Source organism: Hylaeus volcanicus, chromosome 6 (genome assembly GCF_026283585.1).
Source record: "Hylaeus volcanicus isolate JK05 chromosome 6, UHH_iyHylVolc1.0_haploid, whole genome shotgun sequence".
Taxonomy (NCBI): Eukaryota; Metazoa; Arthropoda; class Insecta; order Hymenoptera; family Colletidae; genus Hylaeus; species Hylaeus volcanicus.
In genome coordinates this window covers 2,460,716-2,470,257 of record NC_071981.1, presented here as the reverse complement: position 1 = coordinate 2,470,257, position 9,542 = coordinate 2,460,716, and the positions used below count along the sequence as shown (strand labels likewise).

The 9,542-nt window shown below is 43.1% G+C and overlaps 1 protein-coding gene across 2 annotated transcripts in view; it reads left to right on the top strand.

The window, feature by feature from the left end:
• The window catches only part of LOC128878461 (calaxin-like), a 106,231-nt gene that overhangs the window by 19,303 nt on the left and 77,386 nt on the right, over window positions 1-9,542 (top strand). For both annotated transcript variants that reach the window (XM_054126680.1, XM_054126681.1), the window contains one exon: window positions 181-257. Coding sequence is in view for 1 of the 2 variants with exons in the window: in XM_054126681.1 (XP_053982656.1) it covers window positions 181-257 (77 nt within the window). In the remaining variant the exon portion in view is untranslated. The remainder of the gene's footprint in view (window positions 1-180; window positions 258-9,542) is intronic.

Genomic DNA, 9,542 nt, shown 5'->3' with positions numbered 1-9,542 from the left:
CTGCTTCTATATTTGGTAAATAATGAAATTGATTTGTAATTTGAAATGGTATTTTAATATTTGATTTGCCAGTCAAGATTCATACTGTTTCAAATGAATTAGGACCTGTTTACATCCAAACGCCCGCAGGCAACAGAGTGAAGTGTTATTTCAAATGGTTATTTCTTTTTTTGATTTCAGATCCCATCGAATTCGGAATGCTGCCGGGTGAAAGCCACGACTCGAGTCCCAAGACGTCCAGGCTGCAGTGTCAAAAGGTTGTACACGACCATAAGTTTGCAATTTTCATTTCTCCCGGTCGATCGCGATCCACGAGGCGCTTTCTTTCGTGACCGATGCCTCGTGATGGTTTCCTAGTCCCTTTCCGCCATATTGAGCAATGTTCCGCGTTGAAGACACCGGTCCCAAATCGCCATTCAACGATTTCATAAATAACCATTATTGTCCCGTCTAGGATGGCGATCCCTTTCAGGGCGGGAGGGAAACGGAGATCATAATTTCGGGGCTAGATGGAAAATATGTCGTGGCCTATTGTCGCGTGTCACGGACGCTTTGTACTCGAGGAGTAGAGATTCTCAAGCTGAAATAACCAAAACGATCTCGAGACGAACAAATATAGAGGATCAGCCTACGTTTCCTTCGTGACAGGTTTTAGGCTTCAATTTTTTTCGCAACACAATATTTCCCCCGCGCATCGATTCCTATAGTTCGTAAAGTTCGTATCTAGCGGCGGAGAATAAATTTATTCGACGTAAATCATCTGTAAAACGCCGCGAGGTGACCATTCCGCGAAGTAAAAATGTTGTCTACTTCAGAAATTTAAACGCTAAAAAGCTCGTTCGAAGTACTACCGGTAGAAGAAAAGTCAAACCTAAACTCAGATCCTGAGACGACCAAGCTTAGAGAGTCCAGTCTACGTTTCTTTAGAGACAGGCCATCGGTTTCGGTATTTTTTCCAAAACTTCTCGTAACCATACTTCGATTCCTAGCCTTCCGTTCTTAGGGTTCGCGGTTGAGATTAAATTTATACGACGTAAATCGCCAGCGAGGAAGATGGCCGACGCGGACTGGCGCCGCGTAAAACTGCGGTTGTCGATAACGAATTTCCAGCGCGTGACACCGCGAAACGGCAATGAGGAAGTCGCCTAACCTGGAAGACCACTCGCGCGAGTTCGCACAGGCGTAAATTTACGCTCGACCCCGATGGGGAAAGGCGAGAATCGCGAACGGCAGAGGCGCGAAACCGCACACGGCTACTTTTTCACCTCTCCGCCGCTGTCAACGTCATAAACGTCGATGGCCAATCCGGTGTAACTCCCGGGAGTACCTCAATTTGTTGCTTACGGGAAACGCGAGTCGATGAAAGGCGTCGAAATGAAGATAAACTTCTGGTGAAGGGAAATTAACTTTAATTCCCTTGTACAGTTGGTCTTCGAGGAATCTTCGAGGAATTAAAGGGAAGGGGACTTTTGCAGCCTGTAGATTTTTACAGAAATACCGATTGGAGTTATCGTTGCGCTGTATTCAATTACAGTCAGTGCAATATGCAGACAGCGGATCTTTATGCAAAGTAAAATCTTCGCAAACTCATTTACGAGAAAGAGTGTTTAGAAATTGAACCAAAAGAGGAATTTATTTTACTCTGGGAGTGCTATAATATCGACTTTAGTTTCAATATCTTTTTCCAATATCTATGAATAAATTCTAGGGGAAGAAATAATTAACATACCTAAGTATTTTTAAAACAGATTTTGCGTAAGTTAAAGTTCATTAAATTGGTTGCTGTACGAAAACGTCCCACACCGACTGTATATATTTTTAATTGGAGCTACAGTCAGTGTAATAAGTATTCGTACAGGAACCATTTATTTGAAATGCGTTACTGTACGAATACTTTTTACACCGACTGTACGTACCTTTCTATGAATTTTTGAAGTCTGTGAAGTCTTCATCGCTTAACAACCTAAAACCGAGCAAAAAGGATCGATTTTCAATAAAATCGATCCCGAATCGACGTGATTCCATTCGCCATGCAACCAAGTCGAGGTCGGATCGCAATAATACCTCGCGGCGCAACAATAACAGCCGTATCATCTCGCGCTCCCATTACACCGTTATAAATCATGGCTCCGCTCATTTTCGTGATTCGAGGCTGGGCCCTGGGCCCGACGTACTTGACGTGTGGGGTCAGCAGGTCGCTGGGCCAGGTGAAACGTTCGGAGATACAAAGGTACAGAGCCTCGACGAACCGCGCTGATCCGTTCTAGATCGCAACTTGGACTCGCGAGACTATACTAAAGCTTATGTCAATTTCGTACGGTTGGACTGATCTGACTTGACCGTTCATTTTTCTTTATTCGATCGTCAACTTTCACTTCGGTTGATTACGACTATTTTACCATGAAAATCATTAAATTTAAAATTAGGAAAACTATCGGGTTGTTCAGAAAGTTCGTGCCAATTTTTGAGAAAAATTCCAAGGCACGCTTGAGTTTCGATATATATTTATTGCAAAAGCATGATTTCTGTGACTTTATATTCAAACATCTAAAGATATTTCTGCAAAAGCTGTTCGTGTATTTAGAAGAACATACTTTGGAGAGGGCCTCCGAAACTTGTCGATGTTATGTTTATTTATTGTTATTTTTGATTCTACGAATTATAATGTATTCAAACGTATTCAGACCTGTACCACCTATCAAAAATTGTCACGAAATATCCAGACAACCCGTTAGAAATGTAAATGTTACATATTTTAGTAACGACACGCGATCGACGTAGAATTGTTTATAAAATATCGGAAAAAATGTCTCGCACGGCACCGCTTCCATGTTACGAATCGAAGCGACGACTGCAGAAACCGATTCGAACGATGCGGCGATGGGGGGCGGGAGGGGGTCGGGTAATAACGAAAACGCGGCACGTGAAACGGTGTCGAAGTGGGTCGACTCGATTTATCGTCGAATCGCACAGACCGTAGGAATTGCGTTACCATCTGTACACGGTAATAAATATCCCAACCACCGGAAGTGAATAGGTATACGCGTTTGATGGCAGTGTATATCGCGGACTGTTTGTTAAGCACATTTTGGGGTCACTGTAATCGATCGAACTATCGCCTGATTGAGACCAGAAATGCAAACCTTGGACCTATCGAGTTTGCAGTCTATTTGGAATTCCATTGAATCGATCAATTCTCTCTATGGCACCGAGAAGTATCGAAGTCGCATTATTTTATTTTAATTCTCGTTTAGGCGAGGGATGGACAACATTTTATTGGGGTGTTAGATAATGAAGAAACAGATGGGAAGAATTTTGTTTTAATTCAAGTTCTGTAATGTTTGTACAGGGTGAGGCAATAACTATTAGTTTCACAGAAATATTTGCTCGGCGGTGTCCCTGCTGATCTAAATCTAAAGCTCGCAGCTCGCAGGCATAAAAATTACTGTATTATTTCGTTTTAATTCTTGAGAATGATCAGAATCGTATACACAAATTGATCGAAATATTTCGTAGACAATACTGGTCCTTCATTTGTGTCGAAGCATAGCAAATAGAAGAAGGTCTTCCACGGAATATTCTACGACCCCAAAAAATATTCGCGCAACTTTATTTCTCGTTTTTGAATTCTCCAGCGCAAGCACAGCACTCGAACGTTTCCATACCGAAGGGTTAACGGCGCGATATTTAAACGAGAGACTCTCCTATCCTCTAACGCACCGTTGACAATCTGTTAGGCTCGAAAGAAATGGACGCTGTTTACGGTTCCAATAATCGTTTCCTTGGGAAGGCACTTTGAGCGAGCTCGACGCGAATACTCCCACGTGCGGCCGGTTGCAGATTTAAAGGGCGTTTCTATTCGAGGCCCGCGCGAAAAAGGGCCGTACGCTTACACCCCGGAGGCAAGGGAATATTTAATAGAAACTCGGATGCCAGAAATTCCTGATTGAACGACGACTGAGGTACGTGCCAGTACATGGCTCCTCTGTCCCGCGTGTCCACGCCGGGAGATAAGATCCGGCTGGTTGTAAGCTTTTAATCGATGCTATCCACTTAAAACAGAATTTACGGGACGTGTTTTCGATAAGTACGCACACGCACGCGTGGGTACCGGCGACGACTCGACGGAAGTTGTATAGGATTTTTACAGGGGACTTATAGGTATTAAAGTTACACGGGTCGGCGGTGCTCGGGTGGCGTGTAACTCTGGAAAAGGATACATTTCAGCCGCGGTGGGGCCGGTTAAATGAGAAAACGAATCACGAATTAAATCGTAATGCTCTTCCTGGAAGAGTGAAAAATCATACGGCGATGCTATCGTGCCACGAAACTCGATATAACTTCCAGGGAGTTTTTTCTTTCTGGATGGTAACGCATTCACGGACACTCGTAGCTAGTCAAAGTCACGCGGAATAAATCATTAACAGCTGGTTCGCCATGTTTCCCAGTGTGTACGCGCGCGTGTTAAAGGTCTCGGATCCTGCAAATGGCTCAAATTTTTCTCAAAATTGTTCACGCGATAATATACGAGACACCGATGGCGCTATTCCTCGATGGCGCTGTTCTCGTATCTTCGTCACGCGCTGGCCAACTGAGAATTAACGATCGTAAAATTTTAATTAAGATTTCCTAATCCAACCCTCTTGCCACACCCGTTAATTACAATGAGACGTTCAATAATCGCCTCGCGCCGAGATTTACACTTCGCGTCAGCCAGGTCCCGTAAAATTTCAATCACCATAAACTGTAGCGTTTGCCACCAGCGTGGAATCCGTCGCTTTTCAGGATTTTTACGAGCTCGGGTGTAATTCTCGTGCAATCTCCCGCCAGTTAATCGAGCCTATAATCTCGCCGAATAGACCATTCTTAAATATCTGACCCCAGCCGTCCCGGTGTTCCCTTTAATTTCCTTCGACGGGGCCGGGGTGAAGCAAAGGTAGCCCCGACGCTAGAGTAGAGACGAAGATCGTAAAAGCTGCGGAAACTATTCTTCGGAAGCCATTCAGATTTCCCTGGGGTGAACGAGAAATTCCTCCTCTTTCATTTACTCGTGGCTTTCCCATTTCTCGGTGTTCGTGGAAACGTATTTTACAATTAACATTGGTTTGGGACGAACAGCTTGCGTGCTATCTTCAGAATTGGGAGGGAAGGACTCTTCAAATTGCGGAAGGAAACTTTAATTACATTGCAAGGAATCGGAGGGGAAGATTGTTTAGGTGAGAGATTGACAAAATTTTGTTGGAGTATTAGGTGACGAAGAGACAGAATGCATTCAGGATGTCTATTTGACTGCATAGGCTTATTTATTTCCTCAGTTTGATCCACTTCCATAGTTCAAATTCGTGCTACTCAGGCAAACATACAAAAAACGAATAATGGAAAATGAGCAAGCTTGAAAATGGAAATTCTATAGAAGACAAAATACAAATCGTCCCCATAGATCAAATCCTTACCCAACGTTATCCGTAAATGGACTCATCAAGCACCAAGTTCATCCAAGTTATGTAAACCCTCGTACTATGTAAACGCTCACTGTTCCTCATCCGACCCAGGCGAGGAGTTTTAGCACGCATCAGCGAGTGCGTGGATTTTACGATCGTTTCGCCGCTCGATGCAACGCCCTTTGCATGCCCTCCCGAAGGATTCCAAGAATTGCATAAGCGTTGCGCGGTGACGCGTGGGCAGCGTGCATCGACGTTGCACCGAGAGCTGGTTGCACGTGGTAGGCCAGGCGGAGGTCAGGCAGGTGCGTGCCGTGGGGTCAGGCAAAGAACGTTCCCTGTCCCGTTGCGGATATCGTGCCGCGTGTCGACGTGTACGCACTTTCACGCGTTCCGCGTATACTCGGTGCGTTCACTCGCGTCCTAACCATTGACCGCTGGACACTTGGAAATTCCGTGAAAGTAAACCCTGGAGGGGGGCTGAATGTCGATTTCGTTTAACCCTGTTACATCCCGACCATTCGTCATTCAACATATACAGCTGGGTGAAAATTAATATTATCATAGTTCCTATGTACTTTCGATAAATTGAGACCTTGGGAACCAGAGTCTAACATTTTCTTTTTTTAAATTGAGTTGTAGCCTAAAGCTGAGAGGATGTTTTATGAAACCAAAGCGACGTATGTTTAATTTCCTCAGTCATTAACAGATGGCAGCATAGAACTGGTTTAGTTTGGTATAGTGCGAACTTTGAGTTTTGGTAAATAGGTCCAATCTCTTCGTTCATTCCTTTAATTAATTGTGTAGTATAATCTTGATCATCGAAAGACTACATGGAAGAAAGTGAGAAGAGAATATTACATAGGAAGCAACAGAAATTAAAAATTAAATGGTTATATTAATCAACGTAAGTCATAACGAATTACGTGCAGGAAAAATACGATACCGAAGAAGATAATGTAGGATAAGGTGAACACGAAACGTATCGGAACAAGAAAACTTAAACCGAAATGTAATGATAAACGTAACTGAATATTACATAGGAAGCAAAAGAAATAAAAAAGTCAATATGTAACTCATAACGAATTGCATGCGAGAAATGTAACACATATTGACACCGAAGAGGATAATTTAGGATAAGGAGAACACGAAACGTATCAGAACGAACAGAGGTGTTTTTCAATCATGTAGAAGCAGGACAAATTGACTTCTTATAATTTAAGGATTGCGGCACGATTGATGATTGCACTGGCTCTGTACCCAATTGAAAAGTGAAAGGCACTTTCCACGCATTCGCACAGAGACTTATTTATCCCGTTCAATAATAATAAAATTCAAGCGTATCTGCAAACACAACAACAAACGTTTACATTGATATATATTTATTCGGTATGAACGATAAATTATAATTACGACGTGAAATATTGGAGCACTTTCGTTACATCCAAACAAACGTGTACGAGTAAGCACATTTTAAGATAAACGAGGAATTTTATAGGCTTGATACATCTACGATAAAGTAATGTTATCGTTATAATTCACTAATCAACGAATACAAGAAAAATCGCCAACGTTACTCGTAACTTTCGAGTGCCTAAAAAAAGGGGCCAGGATTCGTGAAATTGCAAGCCTGATGGTTGGGCGAACAGCATTCAGGCGCCGCGGAAGATTGGAAAGAACCGCGATTCATTCGTCCATTTGCAACGGAAATGCAATTCAATAAAATTCACGTAAATCTTTCGGAAGCGACGTCATCTCGCCATTGTGCGGGCCATTTTTAAAGAATATTTCCCGCTGAATCTAAATAACCAAAGCGCTGAACGGGAAATCGATTTTTATTGCGTTTCAAAACGTCTCGTAAACTTTCGTAGCAATAACAATTCCTTTCTGATTTACAAACGTAGCACGCCTTCCGCGAACGAAACGCTCGATTTTATAGGACGATGGCTAATCAATTGCCGGCTGAGCGCCGCAAGGGAGCTCGAGAGCAGTTGACCCTAGACAGCTTCACTTCAGCTGCATCCTACGCTGCGCTCGGACTACTATGCAACATTGCTAATCTCGGCTTCGTGGTCTATAAGTTTCCACTTCCTCGTTCCCACAGTGTGCAACCTAATGGCCGATGCGTCGATTAATCAATCGTCGCGAACAAGAACGTTGTATCGATTCGTCCACGTCCTGAGTAAAACTATCCTCTCCGATCCTTCGTTCCGATCTTGCCAAGTGCAACGTGACGCAACCTCTATCGATCTTCGATTCCCGCGTTAAACTCCGGCCATGAACGATCAATTAATCGATCGCTTATTGCGCGGTAATTAAGACCAAAGAGGTAACGAGTATCGCTGCAACCTTTTAATAATCTTTAATAATTCTGCGGGAACTAAAGTAATTTTGTCCGTAATTATTTATGAATAACCTTCGTAGACTTCTTAATTCGCTTCAAAAATTCGCGAATGCAACGCGAGTTCTCGAATCTCGTGGAACGTTTTAATTACAAGCAGAAGATCGATGGAGCCATGGTAAATTTTAATGAAGAGGTAGGTCTGCTTTGATATTCAGCGAAGAACATTTCCAAAGACATGACAATCGTACGTGAAGCACACGTTAATAACAGAAGCGTAGCTTGCTCGAGTTCCGCGGCTCGCTCTCTTCTTAATCATTAGTCTCCTTGCAAAAAGAAAGGAATCCTCCGAAAGAACGCGCAGCGGACCCGGCTGCCCTTATAGCCGCGAGTGACGAATTAAATTAATATTAATCTGGAGCATATGCAGCCATCAAAATTCCAGCTTATGGGCCGCAATCTGCATAATTTCAGATTTCACAGATGCCCCCCTCCCAGGCTTTTATTTCGGCAAATACATCTGCGTCTCGCGACTTATGCTTGCCACGAGAACCCTGGAAAAGCATTTTTCTAGCTATGTCGTTTCTTTTACATTCGATTCAAACGAATACATTTATAATATGCTTTAATTTTTAATCTTGTCGTATCTTACTATATATACGTATATTTTGTATATATGAAATTTTATCCGTGTTTATGTATAACATATTTACACATGTATACATATTTATGTATAAAATTTCACCTGAATATACGCTATCAGCACTCGAACCCTTGAAAACTTCATTTGCGAATCTTCGTATTTCCACTAGTATGTAAACCTTTCTATCACCAACAAGCTCTGGGGCCCTCACAAATTTTTCACCGGAATTTCATCGAATCCCTCGTGTTTCCGTCCTCCTCTCGACAGGAACAGTACGGGCGCGCGTTTGATCCGTTCAGCGCCGAGGACAACGACAACTTCGCAGTTCCCGCTGGATGATTTGCGGCGGCGCGGTCGCGATTCCTCGTTTTCTAATGCCGTGGCTGGAAACCGGGCGATAAATTAACGGCGATACAGGCCGCGATAAAGCGAGAACTCGATCGCCGCGCGAGAATGAATCGCAGGCGCGTGTTCCTCGCGGAAAACGAAGAAGGATGGGGCGCAGGTGTAGATGCCAATATAGGCGTAGGAAACTGGAGAACGAAAGGATTCGTCTGCGAAACTCTCCGCCATAGGGTATCCAGGGACGAATTATGAGCTCGCCGTGTCCATCTGCAATTATAATGCTGGCCTAGACATGGCGCAGGGAGAAGTTGACAAGTCGGACGAACATGACGACCACGGGAACGCGATGATTCGGTCCGTCGAATTTATGGCTGCCTCTGATAATTAACTCGTTCGGCTTGGACGCTGAGAAATTGCTATTTTAATCTTTTACCTTCGGCCGCGAGGATTGGCCAGGCTTAGTCGGGGTTAATTGATCGACTACGATTGGAATATTGTTGACTTAGAACTATGGAGAGGCGAGGGAGGAAGACGATTAGAGAGATGATTAGTTTCTTAAGTGAATTCGGTTGCATTCTTCGATTTTATTGTGCGTTTGCTGGGAGATATATGGGCGTACCTTTCATTTTTAAATTTTACGAAATTAACTTGTATGTACGCTCTATATTTATTACAAAAATTTGTCTAGTTCAAATCAATGCTTCATGTTTCTAAATAAATTTATAACACATATGTATTTGTGAAGTATATTCATTTATGAAGAAAAATTGAT